General features: G+C 44.5%; 1 protein-coding gene across 1 annotated transcript in view; it reads left to right on the plus strand.

The window, feature by feature from the left end:
• The window catches only part of jupb (junction plakoglobin b), an 85,846-nt gene that overhangs the window by 45,953 nt on the left and 17,463 nt on the right, over positions 1 to 22,430 (plus strand). The window contains exons 6-10 of the mRNA XM_083780685.1: positions 1,851 to 2,052; positions 3,157 to 3,301; positions 4,400 to 4,503; positions 5,337 to 5,456; positions 5,641 to 5,859. Of these exons, the coding sequence (XP_083636811.1) occupies positions 1,851 to 2,052; positions 3,157 to 3,301; positions 4,400 to 4,503; positions 5,337 to 5,456; positions 5,641 to 5,859 (790 nt within the window). The remainder of the gene's footprint in view (positions 1 to 1,850; positions 2,053 to 3,156; positions 3,302 to 4,399; positions 4,504 to 5,336; positions 5,457 to 5,640; positions 5,860 to 22,430) is intronic.

Consider the following 22,430-nt stretch of genomic DNA (forward strand, 5'->3'; position numbering starts at 1 on the left):
TACCATCAGGAAAATGCGGAAATTAACCGTGAAGCTGATTCGGATATTTCTTAACGGTCGGCTAACCGGCTAGCTAGCCCCCTGACATCCCTAATCTCAATGTGTTCAAGATGTGGCTAAACGCTTGTTTCCAGAATATTGTCTTGGATTCTGTGCGTGTGTGTGCGTGGAGAGTTTGAAGACAAACACAACAAACCTGATGAATTGATTAAATGTCAGAGGACAGCGGAGAGATAAATGAAGGAGAGGAAAACAACAGAGAGAGAAAGGACATAAGTTGAGATTGATTAGAGAGAGAGAGAGAGAGAGAGAGAGAGAGAGAGAGAACTTAAAGGAAGAGGTCCACAGGGAGGTGCAGCTCAGGCCCAAAATGACAGTCCTGAGTGAAGGCTTGGTTGGATGCAGGCGGAGACGTGCTGTCCCATGTCTGTGTGGAACCCTATCTGATGTATCGTATCGTTGCTGTCGTGCAGAAACCTCTCATCTCCACATTCTAACGTTTTTGTGGTTTTGTAAATGAACGCCCTGCATGCTTGATCATACTACAGCAGCGTCACATAGAAGCATCAAAAGTGGCAGATCCTCCATAAGCTTGAAGCTTGCAGATCTGCTACTTTAAATCCATTTAGACCTGAGGCTGATATAAAAGGCTTCTAAATCCTAAAAGTTCTCTGTGGTTTTTCTCAGTGGTTCTCAACCTTTTTCACATCAAGGACCCCAAGAATTATCTGTATTTGGCCACGGACCCCCATCTGAAAATATGTTGTTCCAGGGTAGGGTAAAAAGTAGTACCGGTAGTCTATTTTCACTATTTAACACGTATGTTGCCCAAAACATCTCCAGACGTCTTCATAATTACAACCTGTAGGAGGCCCGAGACGTTAGTTTACTGTAGTTACTGTAGTTTACTGTAGCGTGTGTTTAGCCCTGTAGTTTTAATTATATAAAACCGGAAAAAAAAGTAAAGAGAGACGAGGTATAGCGCAAGGTAGTAATGGAACATTTCACCTCCCGTTTTTTGGGGGGGCGGGAAATGGAATGGCTTTTCAGAGTAAAATCTGCCTCATCTGCTGGGTCTCGTCTCGAGCTGAACAGTTTGGGAACAGTTTGGGTTAGTTCATCAACTAACCCCCTTCTCTCTCTCTCTCTCTCTCTGGTAAATGGTAAAATGGTAAATGGTGCATTTATATAGCGCCTTTATCCAAGGCGCTTTACAGAGATTGTGCATTACATTCACCCATTCATACACCGAAACCATGCAAGGCACCAACTAGCACATCGGGAGCAATTAGGGGTTCAGTGTCTTGCTCAAGGACACTTCGACAGTAACTCTGGGGGAGCCCGGGTTCGAACTGGCAACCTTACGGTTACCATCCAGGCACTCTACCCCTGAGCCACCGCCACCGTCTCTCTCTCTCTCTCTCTCTCTCTATCTCTCTCTCTCTCACTCTGCGGAAACAACGGTCAGACATGCGGTCGAACATACACTGCTCCCGTGCTTGCGGTATAGGCTTAGGTTAGGGTTTGAAGGTATAGGTTGTCGATGACAGTCGCACGGTGGCACCCATAGCATGTCTAACCCATTTTGACCTGAGATTCTAAAACATGTCTTCTACATCCTGACAGTTTTCTGGAAAAGCTATGTTTTTCTATGTCAGTCGTTCTTCGACTTTTTTCAAAAATAGCAGATCTACAAGCTCGTAGCGTGCCACCGAGTGGCGCGCTACGAGCTTGTAGATCTGCTATTTTTCAATAGCTAAAGCATAACATAATGCTAACACCAAAAGGGGTTCCCGCCCGCCCAAAATGGGCTAAACTAAAAGCCTTTTTACCCCCCCCCCCCCCCTCAGCTCGCCGGTGGAGTCGGTCCTCTTCTACGCCATCACCACGCTCCACAACCTGCTGCTCCACCAGGAGGGAGCCAAGATGGCGGTGCGCCTGGCCGACGGCCTCCAGAGGATGGTCCCCCTGCTGAAGAAGAGCAACCCCAAGTTCCTGGCCATCACCACCGACTGCCTGCAGCTGCTGTCCTACGGCAACCAGGAGAGCAAGGTGCGTGTGCGTGCGTGCGTGCGTGCGTGCGTGCGTGCGTGCGCAATATAGGCAGAGAGGAAGTAAAGGAGAAATGAAACAGCTCTGTGTTCATGTGAGGCTGATTCTACAAATGCCTTCTAAATCAGTAGTTCTCAAACTTTTTCATGTCATGGACCCTGTATTTGGCAGCACGGACCCCCAAATAAAATGTAATTTTTTTGTATTTTGAACCCATAGATTAGAAGATAAGATTTGTGTCAAAATTATTCCAAATATTTCAAAAATAGCAGACGTGCAGCTGTGCTTTGCACTTTTATAATGCTGGGAAATTGATTAAATGTCAGAGCACAACTTATGTTACTTTATCAAATGACACAGAGGCTTTCTCTGTTAGGACGACTTCACCACTTTTCAAACTATATTCTTCATATAATTGGTCGTCACTAATAATGATAAAATAGCAAAAAAGAATTGTTGCTGCGGGCAGTTCAGAAACCCGCCCTCCAGTGACCTCATCGATGGGGAATCCAAACTAATAGAAACTGCAGGCTTTCTATTCCTGAAAAGTCACAATTCTATATAAGCCATCCTTCTCGCAATAATAGAAATCTAAATATATATGTTTTCGTTCTGCTTAACACACTAGAAGGTCTGAGAGGTCATTTTGACCGTTTTTTTATTATTATTTTGAAATTGATTATCTTTGCCCATGAAGCTTTCAGAAGGTTCCCCTTCCATGAGCATCATCATCCATCACCATTCTATCATATCAGAAAATCTTGATATCTGAAAAAGATTCTAAATGTGAATTTAAGCACAATGCAAATTTAGCTGATTTTACTTCAGACCTTCTAGTGTTTTAACGATGTTGTCACTGGAAGACGGGTTTCTGAACTACACAGACTTGCTTCTCTCAGACATGTAGATTTGAGTTTGTTTCCTGTTTTTGTTTTTTTTGCTTATTACCATGAACATTAGTGAGGACCAATTATATGAAGATAGGTTGAAAAGTGGTGAAGTCGTCCTTTACATATTGTATAGAACTGACATGTATACTGTAGTATATCATAACCAATGCTTCCTTCCTTCTTTATTTATTTTATTTTATTTTTTTCCTGTCAGCTGATCATCCTGGCCAATGGGGGCCCAGAAGGTCTGGTGTTCATCATGAGGAACTACAATTATGAGAAGCTGCTGTGGACCACCAGCAGAGTGCTCAAAGTCCTGTCTGTGTGTCCCAGCAACAAGCCTGCTATAGTAGAGTCTGGTATGTATACCGTACCGTACCGTACCGTACCGTACCGTACCATACCGTACCGTTGTGTCCCAGCAACAAGCCTGCTATAGTAGAGTCTGGTATGTATACCGTACCGTACCGTACCGTACCGTACCGTACCGTACCGTACCGTACCGTTGTGTCCCAGCAACAAGGCTGCTATAGCAGAGACTGGTATGTGTATACTGTGTGTAAATGGTGCGTTTTATATAAGGCTTTTATCCAAAGCTCTGTACACATGTAGATTGTGGATTACACAACCCACCCATTCACACACACACACACACACACACACACACACACACACACACACACATTCATACACCGATGGTGGCAATTAGGGGTTCAGAGTCTCAAGGACACTGACTCTGGGGGAGCCCGGGATCGAACTGGGAACCTCACGGCGCACCATCCGGCCGCTCCACCGGCCACTCTACCCCTGATCCACTGTAGCCAGTAACAAGCCTGCTAGTAGAGGCTGGTATGAAGTGTCTGTAATAGTGTGTATAGTTTACTGTGTGTGTGTCTCACTCCCAGCAACAAGCCTGCCATACAAGCCCTTCAAAGACAGTAACTACGTTTTTGGACACACCCATTTATTTCTGTATCCCGAAAGGTCAAATTAGCCTTCGTGATTATGGGGGATAAACAGTTACCTCAAGAACATATTATTTACAATTAGTGTAATATCACCTTTTTTTTTTTGCCTCATTTGGCTGACCAGTTGAAACACTTAAATGGGCCCATTTATTTCCCTGTAGTTATACTTCACCTTGGCTACAGTTGCTCCAAAACACTGGCTCGGCATCCATTTGTGGGTCACAGAACCATGCTTATGGGTTGCAGAGTTAATTCATTTTCCATTTCTTTTTTTTTTGTTTTGTTTTTGTTATGATTCTCCAGAATTTCCCCTTCGAAAATTCAAAAACTGTGTTCTTTCGTGTGTGTGTGTGTGTGTGTGTGTGTGTGTGTGTTTGTGTGCGTATGCGTGTGCGTGTGTATGTGTGTGTGCGTGTGTGTATGTGTGTGCGTGTGCATTGCGTGCGTGTGTGCGTGCGTGCGTGCATGTGTGCGTGCGCGCGTCACCAGGCGGTATGCAGGCGTTGGGACAACACCTCACCGGCTCCAGTCAGCGTCTGATCCAGAACTGCCTGTGGACGCTGCGCAACCTATCAGATGCTGCCACCAAACAGGTTACCGTGACAACCATAATCAACAAACAATAACACCAACCAATGGGCCAATGGAAGTCATCGTCGATAGACTGTCAATATGCTCATGCACATGTTATTTGGTGATTAATGTGTCCACTGTTGAGAGGCAGTCTCTGCCGGGGGGGAAACCTCATTGTGTCCACATCTGTTACTCTTTACGATTCACATTCAAAATAAATAACCCATTCTGACCGGGCATCCATTTTGGTGTTGGCATCATGTTATGCTTTAGCTATTGAAAAATAGCAGATCTACAAGCTCATATCGTGCCACCGAGTGGCGCGATACGAGCTTGTAGGTCTGCTATTTTAGAAAAATCGAAGACACTTTTAGAATCTGATCTCAGGTCAGAATGGGTTAATAATGAAACTGTCAGGATGTAATAGACATTTTTAGAATCTGATCTCAGGTCAGAATGGGATAAATAGCAAAAGTAGCGGATCTGCAAGCTCGGAATCTGCTACTTTTGATGCTTTTGTGTGACGCTGTATAGTATGATCAAAATCACAAAAAAGTTAGAATATGGAGATAAGAGGTTTGTTCCCGGCAGCAACGATGTGTTAATGCTGTTGCTGCCTCGACACCTGAATTTCTTAATGTATCTTTAACCACCTGAAGAAATAGCTAATGTAGTTTGATTCTACAACCTCACAACTGTCCCGATGCGACACGTTGGGAGCTCATTGGCTATTTTCACTCCTTCTGCACAACACACTGTCGTATACAACAAAGTATAACGTAAAATAAAGTATGTCTGTCTGTCCTTCTGTCTGTCTGTCCTTCTGTCTGTCTGTCTGTCTGTCTGTCTGTAGGAGGGGTTAGACGGCTTGTTGCAGATCCTGGTGACCCAGCTGGGTTCTGACGACGTCAACATGTTGACCTGTGCCACAGGAATCCTGTCCAACCTCACATGTAACAACTCGCGCAACAAGGTACCTGTCCTGTCCTGTCCTGTCCTGTCCTGTCCTGTCCTGTCCTGTCCTGTCCTGTCCTGTCCTGTCCTGTCCTGTCCTGTCCTGTCCTGTCCTGTCCTGTCCTGTCCTGTCCTGTCCTGTCCTGTCCTGTCTGTCTGTCTGTCTGTTTCTCCCTGATCAGCCTCCCCTCCCCCTCCCCCAGACGCTGGTGACTCAGTTCGGCGGGGTGGAGTCTCTGATCCACGCCGTGCTGCGCGCGGGACAGAAGGAGGACGTGGCGGAGCCGGCGGTGTGCGCGCTGCGACACCTCACCTCCCGACACCAGGACGCGGAGCTGGCCCAGAATGCAGTGCGGCTGCACTACGGCATCCCCGCCGTGGTCAAGCTGCTGGGGCAGCCGCACTACTGGCCCGTGGTTAAGGTGAGACAGCGCGGTGTGTGCGCGCGCGCGCGCGCGCGTGTGTGTGTGTGTGTGTGTGTGTGTGTGTGTGTGTGTGTGTGTGTGTGTGTGTGTGTGTGTGTGTGTGTGTGTGTGCGCGCGCCTGCATGCACTCTTGTAAGCGCAGACTCAGTTATGATGATGGATGGACATATTTTTAGAGAATGATGGAAATAGGCCACCAGAGCGAGAGAGACAGAGATGGATGGAGGGATGGAGAGAGAGAGAAGGGAAGTCTTTTACAGGTCCATTAACCACTTTGCTGAAAAGAGCAGATGGACAAGCTCACACAACGCATTGTGAGCTTGATTTTTAATGCAACAATTTCAAAATCTAATCGTGAAGTTTGACAGACAGACAGACAGACAGACAGACAGACAGACAGACAGACAGACAGACAGACAGCATCTGGAGACATTAGCCAATAACATCAGAGGAAAAAGAAAAGGTATTTTTTACCTGAATTCTGTGGTAGGTGGCCTTATACTTCGGTCAGTGTCATAGAGAGAAGAGATGCATGAAGCAGATACAATGAGGGATAATGACGGACATGCTGTAAGTTCAGAGCGATTTTTGAAAGCAGAGGAAGACCAAACAGAAGAGGGACATAGGTGCAGAGAACGGGAGGAGGAGGAGGAGGAGGAGGAGGAGGAGGAGGACAGAGGATCAGAGACAGCAGTTCACAGTGAACCGACAGGGACAGTAACCTCGTTACAACTCGTCTCGTCTCTCAGCCTGGAAAACAATATACAGCCCTCCGCTCTCCTCTCCTCTTCCCCGGGCCACGAGCGAAACCCTCCGGTCTATTTTTTTAATAGCGGCTCCGTATGTAATGTTAATGTTGATTTAGCAAGAGCATACCGTGTTTATGGAAATAAATACAATTGTAAATTGTAATATATCAAGCACGTCGTAAAAGCAATTAAAACAGCTTGCGTTTACGTGTGGGTTCCGGACATTCAGTCCCAAGTCTCCCGGGGAAGGGAGACCCTATATCGTCAGTCTGTCATTGACCCTCCTCGCCTGCTATATCGTGGCAGTAGGAGACCGCTCCTCCACCACCCCCCGGACCCTCACCGTTTACAGCATCAGCACATTTAACCCATTCTGACCTGAGATCAGATTCATACGAGGTTTCCGCCGGACACACACTGGTCTGATGAACCCATTCTGACCTGAGATCAGATTCTAAAAATGTCAGTCGCTCTTCGATTTTTCAAAAATAGCAGACCTACAAGCTCGTATCGCGCCACTCGGTGGCGCGATATGAGCTTGTAGATCTGCTATTTTTAAATAGCTAAAGCATAACATGATGCTGACACCAAAATGGGTGCCCGGTCAGAATGGGTTAAAGTTTGCTTTTAATTAGCAGATGATGTGAAACTTGGCCAACTAGTAGGCATATACTTTTATTACTTAATGAATAATCAATATCACCGGAACGGAGTCCAGTGCAACAGGTGTGTGTGTGTGTGTGTGTGTGTGTGTGTGTGTGTGTGTGTGTGTGTGTGTGTGTGTGTGTGTGTGTGTGTGTGTGTGTGTGTGTGTGTGTGTGTGTGTGTGTGTGTGTGTGTGCGTGAGAGAGATATTGTTTACTTAACATTAACAATAATAGTTAATAGGGCCATTATATATCACACACACTCACTTACACACACACACACACACACACAATTTACAATTTAGGCATTTAGCAGACGCTCTTAATCCAGAGCGATTTACATTAAGCAAGAACAAAAAAGCATGGGAATACATCACATAAAAACATTTATCAAGAAACATGCGTAAGCTAAGAAAGTAACAGTGGAATATCTATATAATGAAGCTATACATATAAACTATACATCTATACTACTATGCTATACATATGTACTATGACGTGCTATGACTATATACAATGCAATTATAGTGCTGTCTACATAACATGCTATAAGTCTGTATCAAATGCTATATAAGTCTACAGAAATGCTATCTAAGGGGGTGGGGTAAGTGCTATGGGCCATGATGGAGTCTGAAAAGGTGGGTTTTCAGACTACGGCGGAAGATTGGGAGTGATGCTGCAGTTCTGACTGCAATGGGAAGTGCATTCCACAGTTTTGGAGCCAAAAGGGAGAAGAGTTTGGGATGTGTGGAGCGTTGTCCCGGCGTTTTTAGTGAGGGTACTTCCAGCTTCCCTGCGTTGGCTGATCTGAGTGCGCGGGAGGGTTTGTAGGGTTCGATCATACTTGCAAGATATGGGGGAGCCATACCTTTGGTTGCTTTGAATGCCAGCATCAGAGTTTTGTATTCTGTGCGGGCAGCGACCGGGAGCCAGTGGAGGGAGCGGAGCAGGGGGGAGACATGTGAGAATTTTGGCTGGTTGAAGACCAAGCGAGCTGCGGCATTTTGGATCAGCTGGAGAGGCTTAAGTGCACATGCTGGTAGGCCAGTAAGGAGGGAGTTACAATAGTCGAGTTTTGACAAGACTGTTGTCTGGATTAGGAGCTGGGCTGATTCCTGGGTGAGGAACGGTCTAATTCGTCGTATGTTATAGAGTGTGAACCTACAGGATCGAGTGACAGCTGTGATGTGAGATTTGACACACACGCGCGCGCGAGCGGTGCACATGACCGAAAGAGCGCGCTGATCATCCCCTCCCCGAGTCCTCTATTCCCAGGAAGAGTTTGGGGATAAAGACAGGGGGGTCCGTCCGACACGAAAACCGGTTTTAACTATATTGTTTAGTTCTTTGTCTATAGACTATATATATCTGCTCATTTATAAACTGTGTGTGTGTTTAGTCCATGGTCAGCGTCAGCTACGGGGTTCAGTTGTTCACCTCTCCGGTCGGTGGGAACCCGGGAGGGGGTGACTGCAGGGACACTTCTCCCCAGCCACCGTGCCAGTCCACTGGGAGAGAACTCAGTGGCAAGTGACGGAACACAACCTGTTTTCACCGCTTCGACACCTTGTTGCTCATATTAACTTTTATTTCTTTCCATAAATATGCTATGGTCTTGCCAAATATTCATTCATATTACATATACAGCCCTTATTTAAAAAGTCAATAATTTAATTTGATCTCGGTGCGGTCAGCTTTTGACGAGGGTTTCTGCTCTTGTCAAATGAGCTAAACTCCGCCTCCTCAAACCACGCTGTGATCTGATTGGCTAGAAGCAGCTTCTAGAAGCTTAAGCCAGAACCCAGCTTTTAAAAGCTGCTGCGTTTTGAGGAGAAAAAAAGCATGCAAAACAAAAGAAATCTCTTCATTCCAAGCTTCAAAACAAAAAAGCTGGTCTGCATAGAGATAACATAGGACCACGAAGCTAGAAGCAGCTTCCTTGGTGTGAACGGGGCTTAAGGCTCTGATACGGCTTAAGTGGGTAATAAAGAATACATACATTTTGACTTCTGTTAACTAAAACAACACCAGTCCGAATTAAAGAGCCATCCACACGAAGATGATAACGATGACTATATGTTAGCGAACAGTAACTTTCAGTAAACACACTGAACGCGTGACTGCCATATGAAATGGTGTTTGATGTGAACTGATGACGTCCCGTACATTCGGAACTGAATTTCCTTTCCGATCGTCCCAAAACTACAGCTGTGCTGTGATGAGCGCACAGGGTGTGGCTCCGTTAGAACGGCAGAGAGGAGCCGATGATAGAAGAACAGGGAGAGACGAGGAACGCATGACAGCATGGCAGATGTGAGGAGAGAGAGAGAGAGAGAGAGAGAGAGAGAGGTGTGCCTGGGTTATTGAGTGCACTGATCATTACAATACAATGTCCTGAAGAAAATATTTCAAAACACGAAGCAGGGGGGAAAAAAAGGTTGGTTTTCTTTGGACAAGCCAACCTTTCATGGACAAGCCAATGATGACATCTGTGCGTGCGTGCGTGTGTGTGATGAAATCAAATAGCTAGCATAGCTTGGTATGGGAAAATATTGACAATAATGTCAATATTGTGATACTAAGAGACTAGATATCGTCTATGATTTCAGTTATGCGTTGTTCTCTCTGAAAAAATGTCATTGGAGGAGATGGCAATAAATGCACGACACTTAAGCTGCTGCAGCCTGACTGCAAAGCACCTTGTAGAGCAAAGTGTATTTGTACTTGTTAGTGTCAGTGGAATGTAGTGCACTGGTGGCTGTGATTCGTTTCATCACTGCTGCTCAGGGGTGCCCTCCAGTGGCTGGACATTATTAGTGTCCGCACCGCAGAGCGGTCATGTTGCGCGTCATTCTCCTCGTCGAGCGACGCGGCCCTGCGATAAAGATTACATTTATGAAGGATACATCACCGTTTAACCCATTTAGACCTGAGAACGATTCTATAATGTCTTGACAGTTTTCTGGAAAAAACCCATGTTTCTATATGTCAGTGGTTCTCAAACTGAATGGATTAACACATGATTTATCTCTGTTGTTTTAGGCATCGGTTACATAACGATGGAGTGTTCCCAAAAACAAAGCCTTGTCTATATGGACAGATTCCATCGAGTTGAAAGCAGGAAGAACAATGAGTTGTTAATTCTGATACAGCAGGCAGAACGAGACAGAGGACGAGAGAGAGAGAGAGAGACACAGAGGTGAATTGACAAAAACCCGGCCAGATGCAGCTGGAATGTGTTCCTGCATGGCGGGAGGGATGTCTCCCTGAGCCCGGGAGCTTTGTTGTTTTTGAGCTTTTGAGGTTCCGGGAACAAGGAAGTGAACGTGGTAAAAGGTAACATTGCTTATACATTTAGTGCAGTGGGTTTCAACCCTTTTGACGTCGAGGCCCGTTAATGTTGTCTGCGTTTGAGCCTCGGACCACCATTTAGCCTCTCAGATCCAACACTAAAACAATGTTCTGTTTTCGTTGGATGAGATTTTGTCCACAATTCCATGCTTGTTGATCAAAACGGTGATCAAAATAAGAATTCCTTGCATTCTCTAATTGCGTAGAATTATTGAAGTAGTGCAGATGTTTAACAATAATCTTGAGAGCGTAAAACAAAAACCAAATGGTCCCGTATGGTTTAATTTTACGCTCTCAAGAGTTAAAGATCTATACGGGTCCATTTGGTTACCATGCAACTCCATCATTTAGCATGCAGGGGACCACCTGGAACCCCCTCAAGGACCACTGGTGGTTCCCCGGGACCACTGGTTGAAAATGACTGATTTAGTGTATGGCTATTCAATCTCCTCACCACAGGGCAACTTCATTCCATGCTGACTGAATATCATAAACGATCACCAGAATGAGTGTGGTTGCTTTGGGTATAAGCAGAAAGCAACTTGGACACTTAGACATGAAGGAAGCATGAGTTCAAGTCCGCTCTCCCCACGTCCCCCATATATGGGGACTAGGTTGGCGGAGGGTGTGTAGAGCCCAGGATCACATTAGATAATTGACACATGGGGTGAAAAATGGATTACAAAATCGTGGGATAAAAATTATATATGAAAAAGGAACAAACACCCGCACGCTGTCTTTATCATAAATCTAAATCATAAAGATAGCCTGATGAAGGCCGCCCCACATAGGCCGAAACGTTGCTGTATCCCTGAAATAAAAGTTGCTCACTGCATTTGAAGACAGCGTGTGGGTGTTTGTTCCTTTTTCATTTTTGGGCCACCGTACCCTCTCTCCTACACACCTGTCGCCTGTAGGTGTGCAAAAGCCTTGCTTTTTATAAAAAATTATATTTAAAAAAATGAAGCATTCACTGCGTCATCGTCTCTGCTGCCTCCCTCTACGGATTATTGCATGGATGACATTGGCTCTTATTTTAATTCCTCTGTGTTCTGTGTTGTCACTGCTGTCGTATCTTGGTCACCTACCAGTGAGGAGCCCCCACCGGGAGGACGTACAGTACAGCTTTCGTCCTATACTCACTCCCCCCCCCGCCCCCCGCCCAACCCTTTCTGGTGCCGCCCCAGCCTGGAGGATTACGTGTACAGTGCCAATTATCAGCCTCCCCGCCTGCGGCTTATCCCTCCCCCCGAACACGGGCCAGTTGTGTTCATATAGACTACAAAGGCTCGACAAAGCCGGATGCGCCACAGTGGATTTGAACCCATGACCCAGCTCCCGCGGTGGTGGGGCAGCTACTCTACCACTGCTCTCACGCTCTTTATGTGCCTCTCTCTCCCTGGATCTGGTTCAGCGGGACAGCGATCATTGTTCTGCCTGTGCCTATAGTTCCCTGCTGACTGCATGGCTTTTGTAGTATTTTAATTGATGGGTGGCCATGTTGTTGCAGCCACCGCAGGACGGAGTGTGAGTTAGTTTATTTTTTCAGTTTCTATATAGTCGTCGTCTTCTTCTTCTTCTTCTTCTTCTTCTTCTTCTTCTTCTTCTCCTTCTCCTTCTCCTCCTCCTCCTCCTCCTCCTCTCGTGTATGATCACCAGATGTGCAGCTTATAGTCTCGTCTCTGGGCACACATCAAAGACGCCATGCAGCCTCTGAGGGTGGACTATGGGGATGGGGGGACGCAGACAGGTGGTAATTATGTGTTTCGGCAGTCTTCTCAAAGCAGGGAATGTGTGCTCCCCTCTACGGCAGTGCATCTCGTTCTCGTATACATTAAATGACTGTACCTATCAGCCATTCAGACTTGTAGTAGTGTCTGGCAGCATTTTCCCTGCTGGGGCGCATTATGCTGCTGTAGGATTTCTACCAACATTGCCATAATGGATATTTCTCTGACAGCAGTGGAATGGAATAGAAGCTGCTGGGGGAGAAAAATAGAGGTTTATCTGGCAGAGAGAGAGAGAGAGAGAGAGAGAGAGAGAGAGAGAGAGTGCGCAAATGAGGGTATGGAGGGAATGGAGAGTAACAGTGAAATTACATAAATTGGATTGAAGGTCAAGAGTTCACCCTGCAAATGGAACTCGAGATAATTTCCATACTAGTTCTTCTCAAATGGATCTGTGCTGAAATTGTTGGAAACGAGAATCAGCGCTATATGCTACTGGCTGATAACTGAACATGTACTGTAGCTCCATGCAGTTGTCTCTCCTATGCTGTCTCCCTCTCAGCTGTCTGTCGGACTCTCCTATATGCTGTCTCCCTCTCAGCTGTCTCTTTCTCTCTCCTATATACTGTCTCCCTCTCAGATGTCTGTCTGACTCGCCTACGCTGTCTCCCTCTCAGCTGTCTGTCTGACTCTCATATATGCTGTCTCCCTCTCAGCTGTCTGTCTGACTCACCTATAATGTCTCCCTCTCAGCTGTCTCCCTCTCAGCTGTCTGTGTGTGTGTGTGTGTGTGTGTGTGTGTGTCAGACTCACGGCCGGTTTTCTGCCGCAGTCTGAAAAACTCACCCCGTCAGACTCAGTCCATAGCGCTCCTCTCTCATGTACAGTATGTACAGTATGTATGTATCTTATGTTATGCTATTGATACTTCCTCTGCTGGACCGCAAAATGTTAAGAAATCAGAGCGTATTGTTCAGGCAGATGCTTGGGCTTTGCTTCTTGGAAAGCACAAACTTGTTGTTCTGTTGCAGTATGTACTGTATGTACAGTATACACTTACACGACCATTAAGTCATTGACGAGGGTTTATAATGCCATTGATCTGGTTCTTGTAGGTCACTCTGGATGAGAACTGCTGTACAGACTGTTAATTGAACAATAGAGTGATACCAAATGAACACAATGTGTGGTTTCACAGATCTCCTGTTCTCCTGACTGTCAGTCTTAGTTTAATTACAGCCACAGTCTTCTACTGTTGGCCACTCCGTTGCTCCACTGGGAGTGGAGACGAGCATGCAACACACACACACACACACACACACATACACACTTTTTAGTAATTATTGACTACTGTTGCAAACCAAATTGTGCCTCGGGGACATCAGAGCTTCACTGTAGCATATCTTAACCGCAACAAAACAAAACACAACACAAACGCTTTGGGTAGCTTCTCTAAACGCCAGCCAAGGACAAGAGGGAACAAGAGTAAGTCAACTCACAGCTGCGGCCAAGTGTTGTACGAAAGCATAGACGGTCTTCGCTGTTAAGCGCTTCCATTTTACAGAGGGCACTAATTGGTGTAAATGTGTTTACATTGCTAACAATTAAAGTACATGGAGCATAAAATTGCCATTATGTCCTGTTTGTTGCTCATTACCGATGATTACAGAGTTGACATAGAGTTGAGATTTTGATGAGATAATGGCAATTTTGACACACTATTATCACTTGGAGTTGGAACCCCACATAATGAGCTGCAATGCTCCTCGTACACATATATATATATATGTTCATTTTGAATGTTACGTCATTGTGAAGTGAAATGGGCAGACTTCACAATGGTATAGGGCAGGCAATGTCACTACACTAACAAAGATATGATAAAACGGGTTCCCTGGACTTACAGGAGGCATCATACTCCAGTTTGAGGTGATAATTGGGTGACCACTGAAACGGTGGTTGGTTTGCGGTGAGCCTCTTATCACCGCGGCGTGACGTCGTGTTGTAGTTTTCGGTGGTCACTTTATCGCCTAAAACTGGAGTAACTATGAATAGGCCTTACGTAGCCACAATGAGCAGTGAAAAGGGGGGTCCGTGGCCTAATGAGTATCACTTTGGGGGTCCGTGGCATGAAAAGGTTTGGGAGTCGCTGCTCTATACAGCGTAGGTCTTGCCCATGCATCGTGACTGCTATTGCAACCGTCTTGGCCAGCGAGGAGCCCCATAGATATAAAAACGTAGATGCCTCATTTGCTGCTGCAGTTCATTGGAGTGACCTGCATCGCATGTGCGGGCGCAGCTGGGCCCGGAAGTGCGAAAAGCACAGCGCCACTGGCCAATCACAAGCTCATCTTTTCCGGGGACTTATCAATTGAATTCAAAGGAGCTTTATCGGCAAAATCAAGAAAACGAACGTTTGCATTGCCTCTGATTGGCCTATACCGGACGTCCCCTTCTGTGACGCACAAAGCTCGCCCTCCCTCGAGATACAGACGCCCCCGAGCCGAAGGAGGCGTCTATACCATCCTATGTCTATGAGGAGCCCGACCGTGAGTATGTAGACTGTAGAGGCTCCCCTCTACTCTTCCCACCCTCCGCTGACAGACGTATAGGCCTTTTCCTCCACTTCCAAGTGGAGGAATGGAGATGGGGAGAGTCGGAGCAAGAGGTGAGGGGTATTAGACAGATTTGACGGGGAGAGAGTGCTAAGATGTTCTCGGGGTGTCAAATAGATTTGAATGTGAGGCCAGAACTAACTGAAGATTATGTTGCTTCGTCCTCTACTACATCCCAACCTTTTTATACTGAAGTACGACCTCAGAAAATATTGGGCTCTCCAAGTACAGTACCACCATAATAACTGATGTTAAAATACAGGAGCGTATATATACCTCCTTTTTGTTCCATTCCTAAGCCAATAATGCTGCTGCTCTGACAAAACTGTCTAATCACTAATCACCACAACTGTGATTAATCCCTTCTCAAATCTCCTATTAACGGCTAAGTGTGCTGTCATGCTCATTTCAGCGAGGCTGGATAGCGTATTTCAACCAATTGCTTGGTCAGAAGAACTGTACCGGTAGTCTTTTGTTTTTAGTGGTGCAACCACTCCCTTACGGAGCTATGTGTGTGGGTGGCTGGATGGTTGGCTATGGGTGCCTTGGTCTGAGCACGAACAGCATGGCTATTTGTCACCACCTAACAACCTAACACACACAAACACACACGCACATATTAACTGTATATATATGATGATGATTTTGGGTGTGCCAGTACAGTGACAGTGCAGTACAGTAGAGGGTACAGTAGAGGGACCCCCACACGGTAACTCTGTAATTTCTCAATTGTTTCGGACGTGGGGCGGCTCGCTGGATTCGGCTCGGCCCCCTGGGCGCGTTCCATGGGCGAGGACTCCCCGGGGACCCCCTGGAGACCCCCACATGGTAACTCTCTCATTTCTCAATCGTTCATGACCTGGGACGGCTTGCCGGAACCGGGCCGGGCACCCTGGCCATGGCCCTGTGGGTCTGGAACTTCCAGGGACCCCCCGGGGACCCCCACACGGAGTTGCACCACTCACTTCACATGGGTGTGATTTTTCTCCTTTGTGTACCACCATGTGGTACTAGTACCAGTGGTTGGTAACCTCCGCTCTGCTACCACTGTGGTGTCAAACATAACATCCCTGTAAAAATAAAAAAAACAAAGGCGAAAGCCCCCCCCCCCCCCCCCCCCCAAAAAAAAAACCCTAAACATCTCTATATCTATATAAACTGCAGGCTGGATTGCTGTGAAACCTCCACGCTCCACAGAGGATGAGCCAGCTTGCTTTCGGTGGGTGACCCCATAGCCTCCGATCCCCTCCGGCGCTGTCCTTGGGCCAATCTGTCCACCTGCGCACAAGTGCAGGTCCAATCTCACAGGCAGATTGGCGGTCAAACGTGCTTCCTGGAAGGTGACCCCTAACTCATTGGAGTGACCTCGTGTCCTTTCCTTTAGTGTTGACGCTGCACACAATTCACCTCGTAATGTAATAGACACATCCGATGATGAACCCTATACCTCAGCGCCAATTAACTTCATGAGAGTCAATCAGCTGCAATTAGCTATGAACCTTGTCTGTTAGGCACGCGCGAGCACGCACACACACACACGCACGTTATGCTACTAGAATATAAATCATTGTGACTGTGTGTGTGCTTGGGCCCACGAGTCAGCACAACTGCACTGAGGGCGAGGTCGCGTGCACGCATCCGCCTGTGTGGCGGCAGACTGCTGGGTGAGCGCTGGCGCTTTTGGCATGGGGGGGGGGGGGGGGCAGTGTCTGAGCTCTCCTCCAGTTAACTGCAGTCAGGCTTCATTTCAATGTGAAAGGCTCATAACACATAGATGATGATGGGCCATCACCAGAGATATGTTCATAGACACAAGTTTCAATGTGCTTTTCTTTGACAAATAAACGCAAACCCAGAGATGTCAGCAGTTAATTTCAAAAGTTATTGATCAAGTTCTTCACTGTGCAATATGATTGTAATTTAGAATTATAAAAAGGTATGAGAATTAAATTGAATATTGTTTATTTCTATCTGCAGCATAATGTTGGTGACATGACATGTTCCACAAAAGCAATACAGTATCACACTAATAAAACATGTAGGGTCAGATGTAATGAAGCAGAAATATATAATGTAGATAGAGTGATGCAATGAGGGTAAAACTCCAACAAAAAGTCACCACCATACTATAATGATGACTGGTCAACAACCCATCTAGATACAAGAATGTGTAAATTGGGGGATACTTGGAGACAATGACAGTTAAAGTGTGTAGATTATACTGAGAGCTATCTGCATTTAAAATGCAAATAAGACGACATGTGTTTGTGTGTGCGTGTGTGTGTGTGTGTGTGTGCGTGTGTGTGTGTGTGTGTGTGCGTGTGTGTGCCTCCCACAAGGTAACAGTTTAAATCCAGTGTATACAACCTTGAAGTAGTAATACTCTCCCACAAGGGAACAGTTTAAATCCAGTGTATACAACTTCTACAACCTTGTGAACTTCTAAATAATTTGATGGACTCAAAGCTTCTTCACACACATTGCAATGAATTTCTCTGAATGTGAATGATCTGGTGTATTTTGGACATTATGGGGAAGTGAGTATGGGGAAGTATAGAATAAAGCTTAATGAAAAGCATATGAGCTTATTAATGTGTAATCCTGTTCTTATAGACCTTCATGGATCGCATTTAATAAGGGAGTGAAAAGGGAGGTTGGCCCATAGCACTTACCCTAACCCCTTAGATAGCATTTCTGTTGGCTTAGATAGCATTTGACACAGACTTATAGCATGTTATGTAGACAGCACTATAATTGTATTGTATATAGTCATAGCACGCCATAGTACATATGTATAGCATAGTAGTAAATATGTATAGTTTATATGTATAGTGTATGTATAGTTTCATTATATAGATATTCCACTGTTACTTTCTTAGCATGTTTCATGATAAATGCTTTTATGTGATGTATTCCCATGCTTTTGTTCTTGCTTAAATGTAAGTCGCTCTGGATTAAGAGCGTCTGCTAAATGCCTAAATTGTAATTGTAAATTGAATAACATACCAAGGTCTTTGAATGATTGACTGAGAGAATAGAACCATCTCTCCACCAATCAAAGTCTAACATACTGTCCTCCACCCGCCCTCCTCCCCACAGATATACTCACTCAATGGATCCAAAGTGGTCACACAATAAAAAGTATGGTAAGCATTTAAGATTAGATCAAGGACTGGGAAACTGTGATTTGTGTATTTGTTTACGGTTTTGTGGTCTAACAGACTCCAATACAACACAACACAAAGACCCAGTGAATAACAAATACCACAAAAAAGAACAGGTCATTTAAACAGTATACAAGTTTACTTGTAATTAAAAAAGTGAAAAAAATACAACACTTTTACGTGGATGTGCTAAACTCTTTGTAATCATAATGTAAACACTAGCGTTTCTCTCCAGTGTGAATCATCCGGTGGCTTTTAAGGTTGGACAAACGTGAGAAGTGTCGTCCACAATGATCACATCCATAGGGTTTCTCTCCGGTGTGAATTCTCTGGTGGGTTTTAAGGCTGGACATTTCAGAGAAGTGTTGTCCACACTGATCACATCCATAGGGTTTCTCTCCAGTGTGAATCATCCGGTGGCTTTTAAGTTTGGACAAACGAGAGAAGTGTCGTCCACAATGATCACATCCATAGGGTTTCTCTCCAGTGTGAATTCTCTGGTGGCTTTTAAGGCTGGACATTTCAGAGAAGTGTTGTCCACACTGATCACATCCATAGGGTTTCTCTCCGGTGTGAATTCTCTGGTGGGTTTTAAGGTGAGGCAATTGAGAGAAGTGTTGTCCACATTGATCACATCCATAGGGTTTCTCTCCAGTGTGAATTCTCTGGTGGGTTTTAAGGTGAGTCAATTGAGAGAAGTGTTGTCCACATTGATCACATCCATAGGGTTTCTCTCCAGTGTGAATTCTCTGGTGGCTTTTAAGGCTGGACATTAGAGAGAAGTGTTGTCCACACTGATCACATCCATAGGGTTTCTTTCCAGTGTGAATTCTCTTGTGTGTTTTAAGGTTGGACATTGTAGAGAAGTGTTGTCCACATTGATCACATCCATAGGGTTTCTCTCCAGTGTGAATTCTCTGGTGGCGTTTAAGGTTGGACATTTGAGAGAAGTGTTGTCCACATTGATCACATCCATAGGGTTTCTCTCCGGTGTGAATTATCTGGTGGCGTTTAAAGCTGGTCATTTGAGAGAAGTGTTGTCCACATTGATCGCATCCATAGGGTTTCTCTCCAGTGTGAATTCTCTGGTGGGTTTTAAGGTGAGGCAATTGAGAGAAGTGTTGTCCACATTGATCACATCCATAGGGTTTCTCTCCAGTGTGAATTCTCTGGTGGCTTTTAAGGTGAGGCAATTGAGAGAAGTGTTGTCCACATTGATCACATCCATAGGGTTTCTCTCCAGTGTGAATTCTCTGGTGGCTTTTAAGGCTGGACATTAGAGAGAAGTGTTGTCCACACTGATCACATCCATAGGGTTTCTTTCCAGTGTGAATTCTCTTGTGTGTTTTAAGGTTGGACATTGTAGAGAAGTGTTGTCCACATTGATCACATCCATAGGGTTTCCCTCCAGTGTGAATTCTCTGGTGTATTTTAAGGCTGGACATTGTAGAGAAGTGTTGTCCACATTGATCACATCCATAGGGTTTCTCTTCAGTGTGAATTCTCTGGTGGTGTTTAAGGCTGGACATTTTAGGGAAGTGTTGTCCACACTGATCACAGCAATGGTGTTTTTTCTTTGTCAAGCTTCTTTGTTCATTCACCTCTGGTAGGTCAGGGCAGTCAGACTGATGATGTGACCCTGGATTGGAAACAAATACAAAACAAAGATTGTTGATACGTTGATAAGTAGACAACAAAAGTAATTGTTGTGCAACAAATCCCTGTCATGTAACTAACTATTAAAACAATGGACCTAAAAACCTTAGCATGACTAAAATATAGGAATTCAGTGATTACTTAATCCTTAAATAATACTACAAATATTTGGTAGTTGCTGTGATGCAAAACACAAATGATCTACAGCAAAGCTACTGATAATAAGCTAACAATAAAATGACTATTGAGAATATATATATATATTTTTTTTAGATATTTTTTTGCGGCTTACGCCTTTTATTGATTTTTTAAGGGACAGACAGTAGGCTGACAGGAACGGGAGAGAGATGGGGGGATGACATGCGGTAAAGGCCGTGTCGGGTTCGGGAGTCGAACCCGCGGCACACCGCGACTGGATCACCAGTCCGGTGCCCAGACCGTTACGCTACGGCCTGGGCCGACTATTGAGAATATTGAGGGAATAAAAACAGAACAGTGGGAGTGGAAAGGGAGGTTGAGTGACATACCAAGGTCTTTGGGTTCCTCCTGTTCAGCAGAAATGTCCCTGGTGGGTTCAAGAGAGCTCATCTTCACCTGAAGTCTGCAGTCCACAGTCAGATGTGATCAGAAATGATCCTGGAGTTGTGGAGAAATGACAGACCAAGTATTCTTATACCAGAGTGCCACTAACTGCTTTGAATGATTGACTAAGAGAACAATAGAACCATCTCTCCACCAATCACAGTCTAACATACTGTCCTCCACCCTCCCTCCTCCCCACAGATATACTCACTCAATGGATCCAAAGTGGTCACACAATAAATAAATAAAAAGTGTTACACGCCCCAGGGGTGTGGCTTAGTAAACAGATATATTTTGTAACTGATCTGCCAGGTTAACCTGAATAAACAGGGAAACAGAGTCAGTTTCAGTGTTGTTCGTTTCTCTCTTCCTTGTCATCTGATTTATTAACAATTATGCAGGTTCAATTACCATTTGCTTTTCTTTCTTTGTTTTAAAGAGTATCACTTACTGTATGAACATTCACATTTTCACACAATATCAATAAACCCATCTATTCTTATAGGGGAGAGCCGCCAAGGATGTAACATTTTGCACGTTTATTTTTTTTTTACTCAGAGATCAGTGTTTATCTATACATGTAATGTTTTCAGGCAACGGACCTACACATGTCTGCTACCATAAACCACTTCAAGTAATTTTTTTGTTAAAACAGGTCGGGAGTTATTAAACCGAACGTGGACGCTGTTTCAGTGTTACATTTGCTGCGCATATTGGATTAATTGTAACGGCATGCATGATAAATGTAACAACGCTAAAAAACACCATTAAACATATCGTTTTCAGCTAAAAGCAATTTCATTGAAGCAACTCCTTAGTTCAATGGGGAAATACATTGATTAAACAAACGTTTGATTGATTGAGTTGTACAATGTTATACAACCCTAAACTAATTTTAGAATACACTACACAATACAATACAATTTTAGAACATATAATATTGGCCAATATGTCAAATATGTAAATATTACATATAATGGTATTGAATGGAAAGCGGACCATTTGTAACATGTTACAAATGGCAAATGTTTTCTTTGCCGTTGCTTACAGACCAGAATGAACGTGAATTCCGTCTAAACACGATGCAAACTAATGAAGAACATAAGCATGAAGACATCCATGTGGATTTTTATTCACCAACACCAAAGAAAACAATTGTAGCACACATACTGTATACTCCAGGTGTAAAATTATACGCCTTTAACTCCCCGTAGGATAAAGGTAAACACTTCAAACTTCCTGGGCACGTAGAGTATGTTGCTGTACACATACTGACGCGATGGCGTCATGGTGGCGTTGACCAATCAAGAGATAACGTCCATGTTAAAACCGTGAAGCGTTAACAATTGTGGCGGCTCTCCCCTACATATTCATCAACATCACATTACATATTTTCCATTCATATTCCCATATGTTTACTTTTCTCAGCATCAAAATACTGTAATATACTGTTTGGCTTTTACAAATGTGTTGTTTAGATTTTTTTTTTTTTTAACTGTCTCCATGACCATGAATTATCTGTATCATGAAATCACATTCTCATCAAATTAAATTGCTTCTGTTCTTAAAACAGGTTAACAGCACTGTACTGACATGATACATATGGCTTACTAGGCTACAAGATACATTTCAAGGCATAGCCTACTGGAGAGGATTATTAAATATATAATACCGAAAATAAACATATCTCAAAGTACACAGTAGAAACACATTTAACATTACAACAGGAGCTTTTACCACCAAGGGAGCAACACACATACTGTCAGTGAAAACAACTAAAATGCCACGTTTGTGAGCAGCAGTAATGGCTGCCATGCATCTGACTGCTTAGGTCTAGATTCAACTACACATCAAATTACTACAGAATCACGTCATTTCTGGCATAAAACCAAGACAAGCTTTGTTTTATAGTACAAAGTGCTCATAGTAAACATGTTTTATGTCCTAATACTATATTTACCTGAATAAAAACGGGAGACAGTCAGTTTCAGTGTTCGTTTCTCTCTTCCTTGAAAGACGTCACCTGACCTCCTATCTAACCTGACTTACAAGAACGCCTTTGCCACCTGGTGGCGGA

The sequence above is a fragment of the Protomyctophum parallelum genome, assembly GCF_964188405.1.
Source record: "Protomyctophum parallelum genome assembly, chromosome: 13".
In the NCBI taxonomy this organism is placed as follows: domain Eukaryota; kingdom Metazoa; phylum Chordata; class Actinopteri; order Myctophiformes; family Myctophidae; genus Protomyctophum; species Protomyctophum parallelum.